The sequence below is a fragment of the Populus nigra genome, chromosome 1 (genome assembly GCF_951802175.1).
Source record: "Populus nigra chromosome 1, ddPopNigr1.1, whole genome shotgun sequence".
NCBI lineage: Eukaryota > Viridiplantae > Streptophyta > Magnoliopsida > Malpighiales > Salicaceae > Populus > Populus nigra.
The window spans coordinates 6,276,767-6,297,168 of NC_084852.1; the positions used below are offsets into that span (position 1 = coordinate 6,276,767).

Below are 20,402 nucleotides of genomic sequence, written 5' to 3' on the forward strand. Positions count from 1 at the left end.
ATGGATTACATCCCTACTTTTCTCTTAACGTTATTGCTTATAGGAGAAGCAGCCGAAGGTATTGATACCATGAACACAACTCATTCCATTAGAGATGGTGATACAATTGTTTCAGCAGAAGGGACCTATGTATTAGGATTTTTCAGCCCTGGAAAATCAAAAAACCGATACGTGGGGATATGGTATGGCAGAATACCTGTCATCACTGTAGTTTGGGTTGCCAACAGAGAAACCCCCCTTAATGATTCTTCAGGCGTTTTCAGACTTGCTAACGAAGGAAGTCTTGTCCTTCTCGATCATGATAGGAGCTTGATTTGGTCCTCTAACTCGTCGAGACCAATAACTAATCCAGCAGCTCAACTTCTGGATTCAGGAAACCTTGTTGTGAAGGAGAAAGGTGATGGCAGCCTGGAAAATCCCTTGTGGCAGAGTTTTGAACACCCAACTGATACTCTATTGCCAGAAATGAAGCTAGGACGGAATAAAATAACGGGCATGGACTGGAACATGACATCATGGAAGTCACCGGATGATCCTTCCAGAGGTAACTTTACATGTATTCTTGTTCCTCATGGATATTCTGAGGTACTATTGATGGATAATTCGAAAGTGAGGCACCGGTCAGGGCCATGGAATGGCGTGCGGTACAGTGGTACACCGTATTTAAGACCAAATCCCTTGTACACATATGAATTCGTTTCCAATGAGAAGGAGATATTTTTCAGGGAGCATCTTGTTAACAAATCAACACATTGGAGGATCGTGATAACTCACGATGGTGAAAACCACAACTTCGTGTGGATTGAGAGCACACAGAGTTGGTTGCTATACGAGATAGGAAATACTGATAATTGTGGAAGGTATGCACTGTGTGGTGCAAATGGTATCTGTAGCATTCACAACTCTCCTTTCTGTGATTGCTTGAAAGGATTTGTACCAAATAACTCAAGAGATTGGAACAAGATGGATTGGTCAAAAGGTTGTGTAAGAAAGACTCCACTAAATTGTTCTGGTGATGGGTTTCAAAAGCTTTCTAAAGCGAAATTGCCTGAGATAAAATCATCTTGGATTAACTCGAGCATGAATCTTGAGGAGTGCAAGAACACGTGCTTAAGGAACTGCAGCTGTACAGCATATTCAAATTTGGACATCAGGAATGGAGGAAGTGGGTGCTTGCTTTGGTTCGGTGACCTGATTGATATTAGAATACTTTCTGAAAACGATCAAGATGTTTACATACGGATGGCGGCATCAGATCTAGGTATGAATTTATCTTCAGTCTAGAAAATTTGGTATGAAGATATGTTTTTGCATGCAAAAATCTATCTCTTTTAATCAAACATAGATTTTTTAAATCTTGCTTTTTAAAAACCAACACTAAAGGTGTTTTAAAAACCACAACTAAATGTGTTTAAATACTGTTTTTTAAAAACCACAACTAAAGGTGTTTTCTTAAAACTATAATCACAAAAGGCTAATTGATGTAATCAGGCTTGCGATAATAGATGATTTTAAATATTTAGGTGTAGGTTTATCATAACTAAATAAAAATTTATCATAGACATATTACGTAAATGGTTTAGTAAATATATTTATAAACTAGTGGGATAGGTTTAGACTCAAAAGGAGATTTGGTCACGTTAAATCAAAATAACAGCTCAAAAAGATCATAACTTTTAATTCAATTATTGGATTGCGCTCAAATTTTTACATGAGTTTTCGGAGAATGCTTTCCTTAATGCAACATGGAATCACTACTCCGATCATTGTATCTTTAAATTTAAAAAATCTTGCCCCCACACCCTGGTTTTGGTGATTTTTGTAATTTTTATTATTATTTTTGAATTTCCTGCTTCTTTTGGATTTTATGTTTCTTTTCTTTGTAATTTTTTATTTATTTCCTAATTGAAGTGGGTTTGTAAACCTTCTAAGAAAGTAGACTTTAATATTATTATTTTAGAGAGAATAAATCTATGAATTTAGAATTTATATCTGCAGTTTCTTTTGCTCATAAAAAATTATGAGCATGGAATAACTACTCCAACCTCGTATCTTTAAATTTAAAAAATCTCGCCTCCACACCCTGGTTTTGGTGATTTTTGTAATTTTTATTATTATTTTTGAATTTCATGCTTCTTTTGTATTTTATGTTTTTTTCCTTTGTAATTTTTTTTTATTTCCTAATTGAAGTGGATTTCTGGTCTATTTAAGGCTTTGTAAACCTTTTAAGAAAGTAGACTTCAATATTATTATTTTAGAGATAATAAATTTATGAATTTAAAATTTATATCTACAGTTTTTTTTACTCATAAAAAATTATGTTTTTTGTATGTTTTTATTTTTAGTTACCGCTGCATCACTGAGACAATATCAAACACTCAAGTTCAAGCAAAAGCTGAAATGAGAAATCAAATGAATCAAAAGCAAAATTTATTCTTCTTTTGTCTCATTATCGTATCATGGTTTTATAGAACAACTTGTGACATGATGCAATGAGAGTTCCTTTGTATGTTTGTATGTATATACCATGATAACATGACATGCATAGACTGCTTGGCTTTAAAGAACTTTAAGAACAACAAGATCAATGACTTGATATATCACTTTTTACTCTGCCGTGAGTAGAATTACCATGGTAGCTATTGAAATGCTTCCAGTACCAAAAAACTACAATGGGATCTTGGCATTTCCTGTTATTGTCATTCTAACTCCAGTTTTTCACTGTCATGGTATAGATAATGGTGACTTCTTGAAGATTCATACAAAATCCAATGTAAAGAGAAGGATCATAGTGAGCACCGCATTGTCTACAGTCATTCTCTTCCTTGTCCTAGCCTTTGTCTTGTATGTTTGGAAAAAGAAGCAGCAAAAAAACGGTTCGTTGTTCAATCTACGAACATCTACAAATAAGTTACAACTACAAATTGATAGGAGCTCGTTATAATAGACATGTCAACGAAATTTTAATGTAACAGAGAATAGATCAGATCCCCTGCTTCTATTTATTCTTAAAATCTCTGCTCGCATGGCAAATGACAGGTGTTTTGCAAAGAAATCCACATAAGAAAGATGATTTGGACTTACCATTGTTTGATTTGGTTACCGTGGCTCGTGCAACAAATAAATTTTCTGTTGAAAATAAACTCGGAGAAGGGGGCTTCGGACCTGTTTATAAGGTACTAATCCATAATTAATCACGAAAAGTGACAGCTTCCATATTTCGTTGTACAAACTCTGAAAACCACTGTATTTACTGGGAACTTAGACCATGAGACTGACTATTTCCAAGCATAAAACAATGACTACTTGGTAAGAGTTTCGACTTATAATTTCCTAACAGATGCAAGTAGTTTGCCACATCATACCTTGCTTTCCAACTTTCACAGGACAATGCTTATGTTAATGACTGATTATTTGCAGGGAACACTGAGAGATGGACGAGAAATAGCTGTGAAGAGGCTTTCTAATAATTCAAGACAAGGAGTTGATGAGTTCAAAAATGAAGTTAAGTGTATTGTGAAACTTCAACATCAGAATCTGGTGAAGCTTCTAGGATGCTGCATTGAAGGAGATGAAACGATGCTCATCTACGAGTTTTTGCCTAACAAAAGCTTGAACTTTTTTATTTTCGGTATGAATCTCTCAAAACCTGAACAGATACATTTTAGTTTGAGAGTCAATGCTTTGAGCAATGACCTAAAACTAAGCTTGGTAGCTAAATTAATTTGGGAACAGAAGCTATGAGCATCCTCGAACCATTTTAGACAACAGGTGGGTGGCGAAGAGGCTGCCATATCAATTTGTGATTATAACTGTATCAAGTATTAATCACCATCACCTGTTCTGTTTTTCTTTCACATATATTTATAGATCTGATATGAACCATAGTGAACAGACTTGAGCAGATGATTGTGCAGGTGAAACAAAGGACAGGCTGCTAGATTGGCCAACACGCTGCAACATCATCAATGGGATTGCTCGTGGACTTCTTTATCTTCACCAGGATTCAAGACTAAGGGTAATTCATAGAGATTTGAAAGCCAGCAATATTTTACTCGACTATGAACTGAAACCAAAAATTTCAGACTTTGGACTGGCTAGAAGTTTTGTAGGAAATGAAATCGAAGCCAACACTAATAAAGTGGCTGGTACATAGTAAGTGAATGCTCCATCATAGTAATATTTTATCTGCCTTTTCCGCAAATGCAACTTAACATCCTACGAATAGGTTTTCCACAAAATGCAACTTAACATTCTACTAATACGTGCAGTGGCTACATATCTCCAGAGTACGCAAATCATGGAGTCTACTCGCTAAAATCAGACGTCTTCAGCTTTGGAGTCTTGGTGCTAGAGATAGTGAGTGGGAACAGGAACAGAGGATTCTGTCATCCGGATCATAGCCTCAACCTTCTAGGGCATGTAAGTTTCAAAACTATGTTCTTCAATTTAATTTACTTTGTGGTACCTGTATGAGGTTCCAACAGATGCATGAGCATGTTTACTGACAGTACACTTCAAATATACAAAAGGAAAAAAGAAATGAGAGAGGGGAAAAAAAAAGAAGGAAGAAATTTTGTAAACTAATCGAGTCAGACAAAGTTAAGCATGTCAGACATGCCCTGTGCTTGGATTTGGATCCTAAAAGGGAACACAGTGGCAGTTGAAACATTTTCTTCAAGATACTAATTGTTATTAATAACATGCTTTAATTTATCAGGCTTGGAGACTTTTCCAAGAAGGGAGGCCTATAGAACTGGTTTCGGAATCAATAATTGAATCATTCAATCGATCTCAAGTGTTACGTTCAATTCATGTGGCTCTTCTCTGTGTGCAAGAAAATCGAGAAGATAGGCCGAACATGTCATATGTGGTTTTGATGTTAGGTAATGAAGATGCATTGCCTCGGCCTAAGCATCCAGGTTTCTTCATTGAAAGGGATGCTATTGAAGAAAGTTTACCAAAACAGAGCAAATCATTATCAGAAAACGAGTGCTCGATTTCACTCTTGGATGCAAGGTAGGATGGTTGTGCTGATGACTTTTTCATGGATGTGATTGCGTATTCATAGAAGCTGTATGTCTAATGTTGCGTGGTGAAGGTGCATTTCCTCAGCCAAAACAACCAGGTTTTTGGTTGCTGAAAGGGATTTGGTGGTAGCAAATTCTTCATATTTACAGAACTTATCAGGCTCGGTCAATGAATTCACTATCAGAATTCCTGAGGCTAGATAGATTCTTGGTTTTCTTTTTGTATTAAGATTCTTGTTTCTTGATGCTTGCAACTTTATTTTCATAAGCAAATTCGTCTCTGCGATATTGGTGTTATAAAATTATGACTCCTGCAATTTTCGAAACTATATGGTCTATGGAAAACATGACAGTCGTATGTTTGTAATAAAACCATAGTTTTAAAACCCAGTCCAACTCGGCGGGTCGATCCGAGGCTGAAACCGGGCCAGGTTAAAGAAAAAATAGGAGAAGGAAAAACTTAGTGTGACCCGGCTGACCCGACCGGTTGACCCGACAAGACCCGGTTGCAACCCGGCAAGACCCGACCAAAAACCCGGTTGCAACCCATTGACTTTTGTGTTTTTTTTTTTTTTACTAAAACGACATCGTTTTGATTTAAAAAAAATAATAATTGATCCGATCAAAACCCGGTGACCCGGTCAAAACCTGGTGACCCGGTCAAAACCCGGAACACGGGCCTTGGACCAAGGCGGGTCTAAAAACTATGATATATACTCTATGTTCTCAAGAAAAAAATTATGTTTTTTCAATATGAGATAAAAAACTTTTTGGTTTAAATACTTCAACTTAAAAAGATAATATAATATTTTTTTTCAATGTTGGATTTGAAATCCATTAATATATATACTCTATGTTCCCAAGAAAAAAATTATTTTTTCAATATGGGATAAAAAAAACTTTTTTAATTTAAATGTTTCAACTTAAAAGCTTAATATAATATCTTTTTGATGTGGGATAAAATTTTTTAAAATATTATTTTAAACTTCATTATTTATAATATATATATCCTATATTTACATAAATTTTTTTTATATAAAATATTAAATTTTTAAATGTTTTATTTATTTTTTCGAGTTCATCCATGAAACTTGGGTCCTGACCCCTTGACTAGATTAGTAACCAAATTAGATTTAATAACTATGAATAAAACCTTACAACAGGTTTTTTAATAACAAATATCATGTGCAGATTCATAGAAGACTTCAAAGAGCACGCTAAGGTGTAAATCCTTAATGCCCTCAAACCAGACCTAAAAAAATTGGCAACCATCATATTGGAGATGACAGGGTGTGAATGTTCTGAAGCAGATCAAATGAAGCTAATCTGCAAGTCAATGCCTAAAAAGAGCTTGGACTACCTAATTTTTGGTTTGAGATTCTCTAAACCTTGCGCATTGAGTTCGAGAGCTCCTCTCATATATGTTTATGAATTTGATGAAAACTACTTCCATTTTATTTTGTTTCATGGTAACGGTTTTATTTAGAAATATATTAAAATAGTTTTTAAATTTGTTTTAAAAAATTTATATTTTAAATTAGTATATCAAAATAATATGAAAACATAAAAAAAATTAATTTAATGTAAAAAATAAAATAAAAAATCAATTTTTTTTAAATAATTTTAAAACATAAAAACAAAAGAATTCTTGAATTCAATTACGCATCCGAGGCAGAGCGCACTACTAGACTGGCCGAAGCGCCACCACATTAGCAGCGGGATTGCGAAGAATAATTAAGAGATGTGAAAGCCAGCCCAGCAAGGAGATTTGGAGAAAATGAATGCCATTTAACATTCAATTGTTGCTTGCCTTGGCTACATGACACCAGAATACTTAATTGATGGACTCTACTCAGTAAAATCTGATGTCTTCAGCTCCGGTGCAATGTTGCTTGTTAAATAATATTTCAACTCAAAAGTTTAATCCATTATACAAGGTTATTAAAAGAAAAAATGAGGTGCTTGTAAGATTTAAATTTATAATTATTTAGCAAAACAATAACTTTAATATTATATAAAATAATTATCTCAATTCAAAAGCATAAACCATGAAGGTTTTTTATATAAAATATAAACTTATATTATGTAAGATAGTATTTGGTATATGAGATAATTAAGTGGAATATACAAGATTAGACTGAACTAGACTTGACAAACAATTGTTTTATCTTGCGTTTGGTATGTATTGGATTGTACTTGATAATTTGTATTATTTTGTGTTTAGTAGACATTAGATAGAACAAGATCAATCTGAACCGATTTGGATTTAAAAAAAAATAGAGGAAGAATTTATATGTTCTAATCTGGTCAAAAACTTGGGTGAACCTGCAACCCTGATAACTTGAGATAAACACAGATAAAAAATTTATTGACTTTTTTTGAAATTTTTTTTTATCAAAACAAGGTTGCTTTGATTTTTTTTTTAATTTGGTTAACTTGGTTGACTCTTTCAACCGGTAATCCGGATCTTTCCCTTGATCAACTCTCAAGTCAAGTTTTAAAAATATGATAATAACAAATTTTACTCATACATTAACTTGGTTCAACCTGTATTGATTCTCTCGACCCGAGATCCAGGCCTTACCCTAGGTTGATTCCCAAGTTGGGTATTGAAACTATTATAATAATAATTTTTATTCTTATGTTAACCCTAGTCAAAGGTCAACTCGACCCGTGATTGGGGCTTTGCTCTAGAACGATTCTCAAATCAGATTTTAAAACTATAATAATAATAATCATTTTTATCCTTACATTGATCAAGATCAATAATCAACCTAACTCATGATTCGGAGCTTGCCCTGAGTCAATTTTCATGTCGAGTTTTAAAATTATGATAATAATTATTATTATTGTTGTTTTATCCTATAAGATTTTTTTGGATTGATTTTTTAATTATTTCATCCTATAAAATTTAATTGGTTGAGTGTTTAGTTTTTTGATTCAATCCAAATTTAAAATTTAATGAATTATGAGTTTAAGAGATTAATCATGATTTATAAAGTTGACAGGGAATTCTTTAGGTTTTTTTTTTTTTGGCTTTTAAAAAAATGCTACACAAATCTCCTCTGCAGTTTTATATACCCCCAATACCCTTTATTATTGTTAAAGAAAATAAGATAATCAGATTAAGAACTTACAAATTAGATAAAAAAAAATATATTAAAAAATAGGACATGACTTTTTTTAGTACATGTATTTGTTTCGCAATTTAATTTCATTCAATTTTATTTTAAGTTTTCTTTTCAATAATATTTTGCTAATTTTAAAATTTTTCAAATTTAGTTAATGTTTTTTTTTCTTTCTAAAAAGTAATTAAAGGCATTTTGGGTACAATAGAACTCAATAGAAGGTTACTGTAACATTTTTAAAATATATAATTATTTTTTGTCCTATTAAAATAATATTTTTAAAATATATTAAAATTTTAAATGTTATTTATAATTTCACAATACCTAAAAGTTATTTTAATTTATCCTATCTCATTTTAACAGTAATGGAACCATGAATAATAGCATTGCATGTATAATTGAAACAATCTAGCATCAAATCGAACAAGTGCAAATTGAGGCAACAAGAAATGAGCCACCAAACTTCTCTAAATTTGTCACAAGTAATTCTTGTACGTAAAATACAAAACACAAGACATCAACGGCAACTTTTAGACAAACTATACAAGTGTTTCAACAGTGATCTTATGCCATGATTTGCCCTTTTCTTTTTGGTTAACAGAAGAAACAATTTGTGCTTTTCTTGGGAGGACTATCCCTGTGCTGTGCTTGCATCAGATGAAACTCACTAGAAGGTGAGAAGTGCGCAGGTTACTTGCCACAGTTAAGTGTTACAGCTAAATTGACCACAACAAATAAAAATAAAAACCTTTTGTTTGGTCCAAACTGAAATAATTGCTCGGATTTTCTCATTAATGCCATCCTTTCTCTAAGCCGGACAACTATACAAGCCTGTTGCTAAAATGGGCATGCTATTGCTAAAACTAATACAACAATATTGATTCCCCATATTCCGTGGCTCTATTCTGAAGATTCAATATCAACAATAGAAGTCATACCAAAATTAGCAAAACGGGAGAAATGTGACATTTTGCGTCTATTTGAAGTTGGCAATCGCTTCCTCTTGCCATGAAATCCAGTCCCAACTAGTGAATCAAATAGATCACCCATGGCCATTTTCTTGATATTGTTATTTTCATCCATAAAACTGGAAACCAACAAAGATATCATGAAAGGCATCAGGATCAGCTTTGAAGAATTTTCTTTAGCAAGAAGTGAGCTGATAAGCAAAGCATCCAATCAATTTTCTAGCTACTGACCATGAAGAAATAAAGAGAGGATTCCATACCGTTCACGAATAATTTTGAAAGCTTCTTTTGTTGCATAAGGTAGCCCTGTCTTTGGATCACGATACCTGGAACATCAATTCAGAATCAAAGCAATGATTCTCATTGAGCATAGTTTGCATAAATAATGTGAACTTTTCATTGTGAACTTTTTTAATTTCAGTAGAGAGAAGATGAAAAGAAAAATGCATAGCTCTGGTATGGCAATATGTTTCCATGGTAAGTATCTTGGCTTAAGGTTTGAATTATTGAGCCTTGGGTGGGAAAGAATTTTATCTTTTGCGTATTACAGCAAAACAAGCTTATTTGATAATTTCCAAATTGATCAGGAGGTCTAGCTTTCTATTTTGAATTTCAGTTTCAGTGGTCTTTAATAAGTTGTTCTCAATTACTGACAATCTTAAAAAATGAAAGCATACTTGTGTTGATCCTATTTTAATAGTCCTGGCCCTAGTCTATTTAGAAGTTTAATCCCTATATATCTGTAATGTCCTTTCTCAAGAGACTTGAATAATGGAATAAAATTGAGATCTAATATTTTGTTTTATGCTTAGGGCATAGTTTTCTTTTTCTCGTCTTCCACCCTAATTTCTATATTCTAATTCTTCACCTTTCTTCTTCAATTAATCAGGCCTCAATCCAGCCTAAAATCACATACTCATCCTAATTCCAATATCAATTCCTTGAAACACCAACCCTTTATTTTACATAATTGTCTACATAAATTATTCAAACCTCATTCTTTATACACTGAAATACTTTCTATTCTCAAGGCTTTTCTGCATTAATTGCATCTTGACTAAATGCATCCAGATTACAGTCAAGAATCTCATCACTTGGAAAAAAACTCATGCCTATCCAAAGGATGCTAACCATGTGCCTACAGCCTGCCAGTTTATAGCTTGCTTGAACACTCAATTCCAGAAAAGTTGGTCACTAATGCCTTGCTTCTTGTCTTTTATTATATTTGAAATAGAATCAAATATGCTTAGTATAAGCTATATTAATGAAACCTTCTTTTTTTTTCTGTCTTAAGATCATAATTCTAGATCTTAACTGAGTTTCACTAATGCCTTGTTTCTTGTCTTTTATTATATTTGAAATAGAATCAAATATGCTTAGTATGAGATATGTTTATGAAATCTTCTTTTTTCGGTCTGAGGATCATAATTCTAGATCTTAACTGAGTTTCACAGAAGGAAAGGCAATGGCATTTCTTTCTTGTTTCTTTTAAGCCCCCATCTGCTTAGAAATATAGTTCGGATCAGCCACTCGAGTATATCCCCTTTTATTGGGTTCTCACATCATTAATGCCACTCCATTCAAGTTGAACATCGAAGGCACTAGTTTACAATCAACATTTTCAAAAGGAATGGTGATGTGACTAGGAACAGTTTATCAATTAAATCTTCTAGAGGTGCACGATGTCCAATGACAAATTGAAAGAAAAATCAAAATCCTTCACCGTTTCAATTCCTTCTATCATTTCATTATTTATTTATTTGGATAGATCAACATTCAAAATTATCAAACTCAAGGTGATGAGCACCAAATAAAAAACACGATTTGCAAACTAGCCTAGCACTGTCACATTTCAAAATAAAAGAAACACAAGTTATCTCAAGCTGATACTTTTAAACAAATAACAAGTGACCATTAATGTGGAAATGAGCTCTTACTTGGCAGGCAATCCTGTTACAGCACATATAGCCTTCTCTGGATCTGGCAAGTGATTGGTATAGAAAAGGATTATCAAACCACAGAAATAAAACATAACAAAGGACATCAACCTAACAAAAAGATCCATAACGCATCTTTTTATGTTATTTTTTTCTTTTTATTGCTTCAAATGTCTAAAACTGAAGATCTAAAACATTCAAAAAAGGGCAAAGAATGTTTTGAGTCACAAAGTAGATGCAAATTTCAATTTTCCATATGCAAAGATAATTTTAGCAAAACTGTGTATGGCAAGGATGTGCTTTTTATATGTCTGGATCTTCCAGATCTTAGATAGATATCTGGAGATAGAATACTTTCAAAAGAGGGGTACTAAACTTGTCTTCAGCACCTTTCATCACAGTAGGTATCTCATTTAAACAGCCGAAAGCAGGAGAATGATGTTTCTAAGACTAAAAGAGAGAATTTTCTTGTGGCAGTAATTCTGATGCAAAATTCAGGAAAATATCCAATCCAGATGTGGGGGTATGCTCACATCATGCACTGATACCATGCCAAACAACCAATTGTATTTCAAACGTTAACCAGATGAAATAGAGAAGCCAATTTCTATCCATATATAAAAAAATAATTCAGAGGTAATATAATCAAATCCTAGGATTGATTAAGCTTTATGCTCATCATGCCAAGTGAATAGGAAACATTGACAGAGGCCTGAAGATCACACGAATCTAAGTACAAAATAAAGAGCAGTTTTGTGAATATCGATCCTGCTGCTTTGATCAAAGCAGGGCTCTCTCAGATTATATACATTAAAAATGGAAGAAAGATCAAACAACAAAGCCAGAGAAAGTGGAGCCACTGACCACTGCAAGTTTTACATCTGATTTTTTCAGTAAGCTAGCATTGATGCTATTATTAGCAGCATTTAAACATAAACTTACATGGAACAGATGTTGTTGAAAGCTGTGACTGAAATGACAATCCTTTGAATTCTAGATAGGAGCAACCTGGAAGAAATGAACAAATTGACATAAAACAGTTATGATAATAATCAAAACCTTAATAACAAGCAGCACATTAATAGATATTAACAGTTGCATATCTAAAAATGATTCAAATATAAACAATAGTAGCTTGCCATTTTTAGAAAAATATCGTATCTGTGGACCACTGTACACAGCTTTGTGCACAATTGCTCTTTTCTTAACTTCTTCCTCCCTTGCTAAAACACGCTCTAAGTTCCTTAAATTCACGATTTCTGCCAATGCCAATTACAACATAGAACATTCAAATTGATATTATATGAGACGTAACAAAGAATCTCACAACTTCAATCAATCAGGCAAACGTTCCAGCAACAACACATCATGAGAAAAACCTGTCTGTGCTGCTTCAAGAAGCATTTCTTCTTGCGTCATCCTCTTCTCCTCGCCTTCTTTTTTTCTTTTTATTGGCTGGAGAAAAACAAAATATTTATCTATCCCGATTGCATAATTGTACATTTTAAAATTGAGAAACTTAAGAACCAAGAAAGGAAAATCTTATTAGGCAACTTCCATGATGAAAGAACAAATATGCCATCAGTAGCGAATAACTGACCTTCATTGTTGCCTGCAAAGCTGCACGTATTGCATCTCTCTCAGCTTGCCTAACAATGACTGAGGTTCTTGTAGATTTCCTCACTATTCTTTCCCCTTCCACGTCATCAGGAGCATCTTGATGGTCAGGAGTAGCAGGTTGTTGAGTTGATTTTTCATTCATGGAAAGCTTATCTAATTTTGAAAGGTCTTTCTTTTTTGTTTTCTTCTTTGGTAAAGTCTTTCCAGGAAATATAAGCCGCTTCTTGTTCTGCGGCCTAAAAAATGATCAAGAATTAGAAATTTCAACAGATTAGAAGTAGTTATAGCTTGCTTCAGCTGATAGATTTCAAACCTTTCTTCTACTTCCTTTTCTGCTTCATCTGGCTCAGGCTCCTAGCACCAATATGAAGCACAAAAATAAGTAGTAACATTTTCATGTTGGCTAAAAAGTTGAAAACCACAATCGTTGCATTAAGATTAGTTAGAGGTGACAAATATATATGCACAAAGTACAACAGTAAAAAAATACTCACGTCTTCATCAAAGTCACTATCAAACTCATCAACAGCCTCTCCCTCCTCTTGATAATTATCATCATCCTCTTCCTACATATATGAGAAAACATTTTATAAAATTGTGGGTTTTAACTTACAGGCCTCATGGCTACAAGAAAAGGAAAAAAATGAATAATAAAAGAAGCACAAGCTGCTACCTTCAACGAACCATCCCTGAAGAGAGATCATGTGACCTGATTATAGTTATTCGTAACATCACAATTGAATGATACCAATTTAGTTTGACACGATGGTCGCATGCGACCTGGTTATAGTTATATGTAAAATCACCATTGAATGAAACCAATTTAGTCTGATACAATTTTACTCTTTTTTTTTTTTTTGAAGATATGAATTTTACTTACATCTTTAAGAGCTTCCTGGTTCCAAAACAACTCGTCCTCTTCAAGTTCATCGTCAATCAACTTGGTCATCCTTGCATAAAAAAAAAGCATCAAAATCTGAATATTAGGGATTTTTTTAAAAAAAAATCATGTTTCTCATGTACCTTTCTAAAGAGAAAATCACATAAAAAGGTTTGAAATTCTAACCGTTTTCCTCTTGTTGCTCGAGAGGCTCGGTCCAGAAGCACAAGTGAATCATCTTCCTTAGAGACTTCCATGATAGCTACTTCAATGTATGAAACCAAATCTAAAATCAACAAAATTGTGTGACATATTAACAATGGAATAACTTAGCCCTAATCTTTCCTTGTTTCTTCTTCTGTTTCTTCTTCATGCATATTCTTCTACACAATAAGCCTACTATAATGAGAAACAGATTGAAAATGCAAATTGACTGGCTATAGGGCTTTGTTTGTAATGCTATGAGATGGGAAATTTCCTTAACTCCAATAACTTAGATTCCTCCGAAGGCAAGAGCCAGTTTGACAACTAACAGGTGATATATAAAGAAATCAGCATATAATTAGTCATTTAATTTGTACAAAACACTGCTACCTTGAATATGCATGATGATATTAACACACAAGCTTACTTTGAATACAATCATTATGCCTTTCTATTAAACAAGACAAAAGAAAATCATAGTATCATACATTCAGAAGTTCTTACAAAAACTAGAACCTTAACAAAACAAAATGACAATTCTCGCAGGGTCATTTCATCAAACACTTTGCGAACACTGAAAAATATAACATATACCATAAAAAACAACCAAACCCACTTGAATTTACTTATCTAAGAATGTAAGAAAACCCAGTTTCCCATTATTTTCGAGATGGCCCATTAACAGCTGCAAAGAACAAAATCAGGCACTAAAAAGCAAAGAAAAGATTTTTCAATTTACCTGGTGTTTAGATGCAAATCCGACTTGGAGAGAGAGAATCTGTTATTGATGAAAAACCAAGTTGGATAAATTTCTGAGGGAAAAAAAGAGTTGAGGGTTTCTTCGTCGAGGGAATAGGGAGAGTCCACACCAAGGACCAACTTCCATAAACTACCGGCCTCGAGTTCTGCTCTCTTTATTAAGGGTAAACTTTATTTTTGTTCCTATGCATTCATCATTGTTGCACTTCAATTACTATAGTTTTAGTATTTTGCAATATTGCCCTTCTATTTTCCCAATGTTCGAACGTTCCTTGTAAACCTACCTTTCCAATTTGGTGTTTGAGATTTCTTTCTTCTTCTTCTTTTATTTATGAATCACATATGCGTTGGGGTTTTAAAAGGAAATAAAATAAGAGAAATATAAATATGAAAAAGTCAGTTCTTTGTTTGTCATTTAAAATTAAAGGGTAAAATTGAGATATAATATGTTAAAGTCAGTTCTTTGATAGCCATTTAAAATTAAAGGGTAGAATTGAAATATAAATATGAAAAAGTCAGTTCTTTGTTAGTCATTTAAAATTAAGGGGTAAAATTGAAATATAAATATGAAAAAGCAGCTCTTTGTTAGTCATTTAAAATTAAGGGGTAAAATTGAAATATAAATATGAAAAAGTCAGGGGGATATGAATCGGTTCAACCGGACTAAGGCACTTAAGTTAATTCTCATCGATTCAAAGCAAACTTGATTATGTCAATTTTATATATATATATTTATTAAAAAAATAATTAAAAAAAAAAACTTTTAAAAATAGAAATAACAAACACGTAACTATCACAACGATGAAGTGTAAGCATGCTTCAAAGTTGTTTCAAGATATCTGTCATGATGTTACCTTTAGTAACAAAAACCCCACAAATTAACCTCGATTTCCACTATCCTTCCTTAGTGCCTTAATCCTAAATTCCGCGATGCTTAATGTCAATAATTGTTTAGTATAACTGAACTTCATGTTCAGCTTCAAATCTAGCAAAGTTAGCATAGAAAAGCAAAAGGGAGCTTGAGGTGGGGTTCAATAATTGCCCTGGGCCTCCAACTATGTGGTCCCTTCCATTCCACCCGGTGCCAGATACCAACCAAGTGCTGTGGTGGTGCCGTGATAGATACATGGACAGCAAGTAACTTGCAAAACTATCCTCTTCTTTCATGGCTGAGAAACCTCCACATGTCTACCGTTTCCCCATGTTTTTTATGCTTTATAGGTGATATTGAATGAACCCATTAACTATCATTATTCTGCTAGCCCAGTACTGAAGCTTCCCCCATCATGAGAAGCCTCTGTGTTGAGCCCTTTCAAAATCTCAGGTACTTCTCCTTCTTGACTCTTGCTGAATTCCTGCTTCTTTAATGCATTCGTGTGCGTGTCTGTATGTATATTCTTGGCATGCATGTGTGTGAAAGGTTCCAAAACTTATTTATGTTGTTTAGAAGAGGTGATGTTTGTGAGCGTGAATGGAACGAAGGCAGGAAATGAGGAATTGAATTACAAACATATAGATACTGTTAGACCAATGAGATAAATGAAGGTGTAATTCACTAATACTCGCTCAAAGAAAAAGGAGTTAGGATTCAGATTCAAACAGTTGCTATGTTTCTTGGCTCATCACCTTTTATTACCGCCTTGTGGAACAGTGTTGTTGATACTGGTGCGAGGAGAGCTTTCACCCACTGCTCTCCGTGGAAGACCAATCATGAGCACGAAGCTGTCCTTTCGTTCCCTCTCTCCAGCCCCATTCGTAAATCACTCTGTATTTGCCTCTCGTATGCTTGCTTACTTTCCCAGCTGCCTCATTTGAATTTAATTTTTCGAGTTTTTATGCCGTATTTTTATTTTTTGAATTTTCGAAAGCTCTTCTGCAAATCTACCGGTAATGATGGAGGAGAAGAAGCAAACTTTTGATGCGAATGAAGCTGCTTTGCTAGTGAAGAAACTAAATGAAAGCTTCAGAACTGGCAAGACAAAGAGTTACGAGTGGAGAGTGTCACAATTGAAGGGTATTGAAAAGATGGTTGTGGAAAGGGAGAAGGATATTTGTGAAGCCCTTTATAAGGACCTCTCTAAGCCTGAATATGAAGCCTTTGTTTCTGAGGTTTAAATCTATTTGCTTATTGTCCATTTCTCCAATATTATGTCTAAATTGCTTGCATTCCTCGTATAGTCTCATTTTTGTGTTTGGAAACACCGTGTCTTGATGGTAAGAAGCGCAGTTCAACTTCAGTCATCACCACAGATGAAATATCTGCATGTGTTTACGGTACAAAAAATTGCATATTATATCTTCAGTTTTCAACTCATTTATGCATTGCATATCTTTCCCCACAACGTGTGATACAGATTGCTATGGTAAAATCATCTTGCGAGGAGGCACTTAATGAATTGAAACAGTGGATGAAGCCAGAAAAGGTAACTGAATTGCAGTAAAAATCACTCCCATATTGACAATGTAAAGTGCTGTTGTGACTATATCCATGTAAGATCGGGTTTAAGCTAATTTAATTCCAATCTCCCCTCATATTTCAGGCCAAAACCTCAATGGCAACCTATCCTTCTTCAGCGGAAATTGTGTCAGAACCTCTCGGAGCTGTGTTGGTCATCTCAACTTGGAACTACCCATTTTGTAAGAAGAAAATAAGAATTATTTTAACAAAATTATGCTCTATTCATGCATCCATACTCTTCACAAAAAACATGATTCTCGGTTTTGCATAATGAAAAAAATCAATCCACAAATGAGTTTAGCTTGGGAAGCTAGAGAATACCATTTAGCTTCAAGATAATGTTAATCACATGAAAAGTCCTTGAAATAGGAAAAACAATAATAATAATAATAACTATTGCACTTTCTATTGTTGATTTCTATTAGCTTTTCTTTCAATCTTGCAGCGTTGTCAGTTAAACCAGTCATTGGGGCTATTACAGCTGGAAATGCTGTGGTATTAAAACCTTCAGAAATTGCTCCAGCTACTTCTTCACTGCTTTTAAAATTATTTGAGGAATATCTAGACAGATCTGCTGTAAGAGTAGTCGAGGGAGGTGTTCTTGAAACAACTGCATTGCTTGATCAGAAGTGGGACAAAATATTCTACACAGGTTCGACACTAGAATATTTTAATTTTGCAATGCTCTGACTGTACAGGTTCATGGATTGACAACCAATCAACATTTCTCCACTGGCATGCATTACAATCTGCAGCTGGTGTTAATAACACCTCCTATCAAATCAAAAAGTGGAAAACATAATTTAACTTAACCCTAACAGAAAACACTATCTAGAGGTCTTGTAAATAGGATGATGTCAGACAATCCATTAAACATTTGTTACTTCAATCTTTATTTTAGTCTAAAGTACCTATTTTGCACAAGAATACTCAGACAAAGGATACTACAGTTGGACACTTGAAATCAGCGGAAAAGTCTAGGTAACTTCAGAAAAACCAAGTTCAAGCCCCAAACCTGATTCCCGAACTCGTACAAGTTCCAGCAACATAATTTTCACTTTGTGCCTCCATGAAGATTCTTTTATTGAAATTCTTGTTGTTCCATTTACTTTTCCTTGCACTAGTTCTTGTATCAGAATACCTCTGCTATTATTCATGACTTTCCAAAATGTTGCATAAAAAAAATTTAAGGAAAATGTATCTTTGACTGTTGTTCCAAAGGCATTTCATAAAAAATGTTTTGAATTTTCATTACTCCTAATATCGTCCATTTGATTTTGCATACTAGGTACAACTGTGCAAGTACAAAGTCTAAGACTTGATGCCGCTAGCCAGCCATTATTTATGAAGAAAGGTCTCTACATCTGACATTTAGCTAAAGTGGCCCTTTTTTAACTTTTCAGGGAGTCCAAGAGTAGGGCGCATTGTCATGACTGCTGCAGCGAAGCACCTTACTCCTGTTGTCCTAGAACTTGGAGGGAAGTGCCCAGCTGTTATTGATTCTGATGTTGACTTACAAGTAAGAACATGAAGTTCATAGCTTGAGTATGCATCAATCATGGATTCTTTTCCCTACAGAATTAATTGGTTTCATGTGAAGGTTACTGTAAGGAGGATCATTGCAGGCAAGTGGCAATTGAATAATGGACAAGCTTGCATTAGTGTTGATTATATCATAACAACAAAAGAGTTTGCCCCAAAGTTGGTACGATTATCTATTTTGTCAAGAAAATTACATCCATTTTAAGAAACAAGGGTATCATTTGATTCATCATTTACTCCATTTTTTTGTCATTAGTTACAATATAAATGAGAATTTTGCTTCATATGTTAGATGTTATTAGTTAAATCTTACCCTTTCTGTTCGCTTTAACAGAAGGTCGGTTCCAACTGATTTATTCTTGATGCATGCCTGCTGAACAGATAGATGCACTAAGGAAAGGGATAGAGGAATTTTTTGGAACAGATCCAATGGAATCAAAAGACATATCCTGTATTGTGAGCTCAAATCATTTTTCACGTTTGGAAAGTCTCATGGATGATTACAAGGTTTACAACAAAATTGTTGTTGGAGGACAAAGGAATCAGAAGAAATTGTGGGTTTGATACATTTCTTGGCAGACTGATGCTTCTAGAATATAACTCAACAATGATACATAGGACAAAACATGACTTCAAGACTTCTCCTTCTATTGCAGAAAGATTGCTCCAACAATATTCTTAGATGTTCCTGGAGACTCTCAACTGATGCAGGAAGAGATATTTGGGCCATTGCTTCCTATTATCACTGTGAGTAAAGAGTGACACTATGCAATCATGCTTGATATAATCAGAGACAATACGCTTCAACTATTAATCATTTTATTTGTGATTTGATAGGTTGAAAATGTGAAAGACAGTATTGATCTGATAAATTCAAAACCAAAGCCTCTTACTGCATATCTCTTCACCAACAATGAGAAGCTAAAGAATAACTTTGTGCAAAGTGTGTCCTCTGGAGGAATGGTCATCAATGACACTGTGCTGCATGTATGTATTCATCTCTTACTTATGACCCACATATAATGATGCGCTTTCCAAAAAAATTTAGTATCGTGTATTGATGCTGAAATGCAGCCTAAGTCACTTGTCTCCTCAAATAGATTGTAAGATCCCCAAACTATTAAATAGTCTGCAGTGTTGTTAGTGCTGACAGACAGTACCACTCTGCATCGAGTCCAACTGTACTCACTCCTGTAAAGAAAAGGGGAGGGAATAGGACTCAATTTTTTATAGTTAGAAGCAGTTCCAAAATTTGTACAGTAAGTAATACTGTTATGCACGACCGAATTGTCTATTTGAAGCTAGACTTTCAAATTCTGCAGGTTACAGTTTCCAGTTTACCCTTTGGAGGAGTTGGGGAGAGTGGAATGGGATCATACCATGGTAAATTTTCTTTTGATGCTTTCAGTCACAAGAAGGCAGTTCTGTACAGAAGTTTCAGTGGAGATGCATCTGTCAGATATCCACCATATACACCAGAAAAGCAGAAGCTAATTAGGGCTGTGATGAATGGTGGCATATTTGACATAATTCTTGCTTTGATGGGATGGTCTAGAGATTGAACACATGACTTAAAGACGGGTTCCTTCTTGTGGTGGTTACCCTCTCTCTTGAATGTATATTTTCTCAAGTCCCATCTAATCTATACTTATGAGATAATGTATGATTAGTAGCCAACTGCACCATTACTTTTAGATTGTTAGAGAGCATCCATTCAAGGGAGAGTGTCCTGTTGTAGGAACTGGTATTATCAGAACAAAAAGGGAACTAAAATTGTAATAGGTACACTATCATTTGAAGAGTCACATTCCAATGATTTGAAATTGTAAATTATATTTGAACTTGGAATCTTACATGAATATTTAGCCTCGTAAAA

The 20,402-nt window shown here is 34.1% G+C and overlaps 3 protein-coding genes across 8 annotated transcripts; 2 read left to right on the top strand and 1 right to left on the bottom strand.

Annotated features, from left to right (window-relative positions):
- LOC133678889 (G-type lectin S-receptor-like serine/threonine-protein kinase At4g27290) lies at window positions 1-5,356 on the top strand. The gene is made up of 7 exons (XM_062101397.1): window positions 1-1,261; window positions 2,736-2,876; window positions 3,040-3,176; window positions 3,421-3,631; window positions 3,918-4,155; window positions 4,272-4,422; window positions 4,721-5,356. The coding sequence occupies exons 1-7, from the start codon at window positions 1-3 to the stop codon at window positions 5,021-5,023; spliced, it is 2,442 nt and encodes an 813-aa protein (XP_061957381.1). The 3' UTR covers window positions 5,024-5,356.
- A 3,572-nt stretch (window positions 5,357-8,928) lies between these two features.
- Window positions 8,929-14,667, bottom strand: LOC133704952 (SWR1 complex subunit 2). 3 transcript variants are annotated; one of them, XM_062130041.1, is made up of 12 exons: window positions 14,507-14,667; window positions 13,750-13,825; window positions 13,564-13,633; window positions 13,178-13,249; window positions 12,997-13,037; window positions 12,664-12,919; window positions 12,443-12,518; window positions 12,203-12,322; window positions 12,006-12,071; window positions 11,064-11,106; window positions 9,387-9,452; window positions 8,929-9,245 (listed from the first exon to the last, which is right to left on the bottom strand). In XM_062130041.1, the coding sequence occupies exons 2-12, from the start codon at window positions 13,818-13,820 to the stop codon at window positions 9,059-9,061; spliced, it is 1,068 nt and encodes a 355-aa protein (XP_061986025.1). In that variant the 5' UTR covers window positions 13,821-13,825; window positions 14,507-14,667; the 3' UTR covers window positions 8,929-9,058. The 3 variants fall into 3 exon arrangements, with proteins under 3 accessions (XP_061986025.1, XP_061986017.1, XP_061986013.1); XM_062130033.1 differs by having other exon boundaries at window positions 13,750-13,828; XM_062130029.1 differs by having other exon boundaries at window positions 13,750-13,849; window positions 14,507-14,666.
- Window positions 14,668-15,691: 1,024 nt separating this feature from the next.
- On the top strand, window positions 15,692-20,402 carry LOC133704928 (aldehyde dehydrogenase family 3 member I1, chloroplastic-like). 4 transcript variants are annotated; one of them, XM_062129996.1, is made up of 12 exons: window positions 15,692-15,850; window positions 16,178-16,306; window positions 16,395-16,635; window positions 16,881-16,949; window positions 17,067-17,163; window positions 17,430-17,636; window positions 18,388-18,503; window positions 18,585-18,689; window positions 18,908-19,080; window positions 19,183-19,273; window positions 19,364-19,513; window positions 19,849-20,402. In XM_062129996.1, exons 1-12 carry the CDS (start codon window positions 15,813-15,815, stop codon window positions 20,086-20,088), a joined length of 1,656 nt encoding a protein of 551 aa, XP_061985980.1. In that variant the 5' UTR covers window positions 15,692-15,812; the 3' UTR covers window positions 20,089-20,402. The 4 variants fall into 4 exon arrangements, with proteins under 4 accessions (XP_061985980.1, XP_061986003.1, XP_061985994.1 ...); XM_062130010.1 differs by having other exon boundaries at window positions 15,834-15,850; window positions 16,178-16,281; XM_062130019.1 differs by lacking the exon at window positions 17,430-17,636.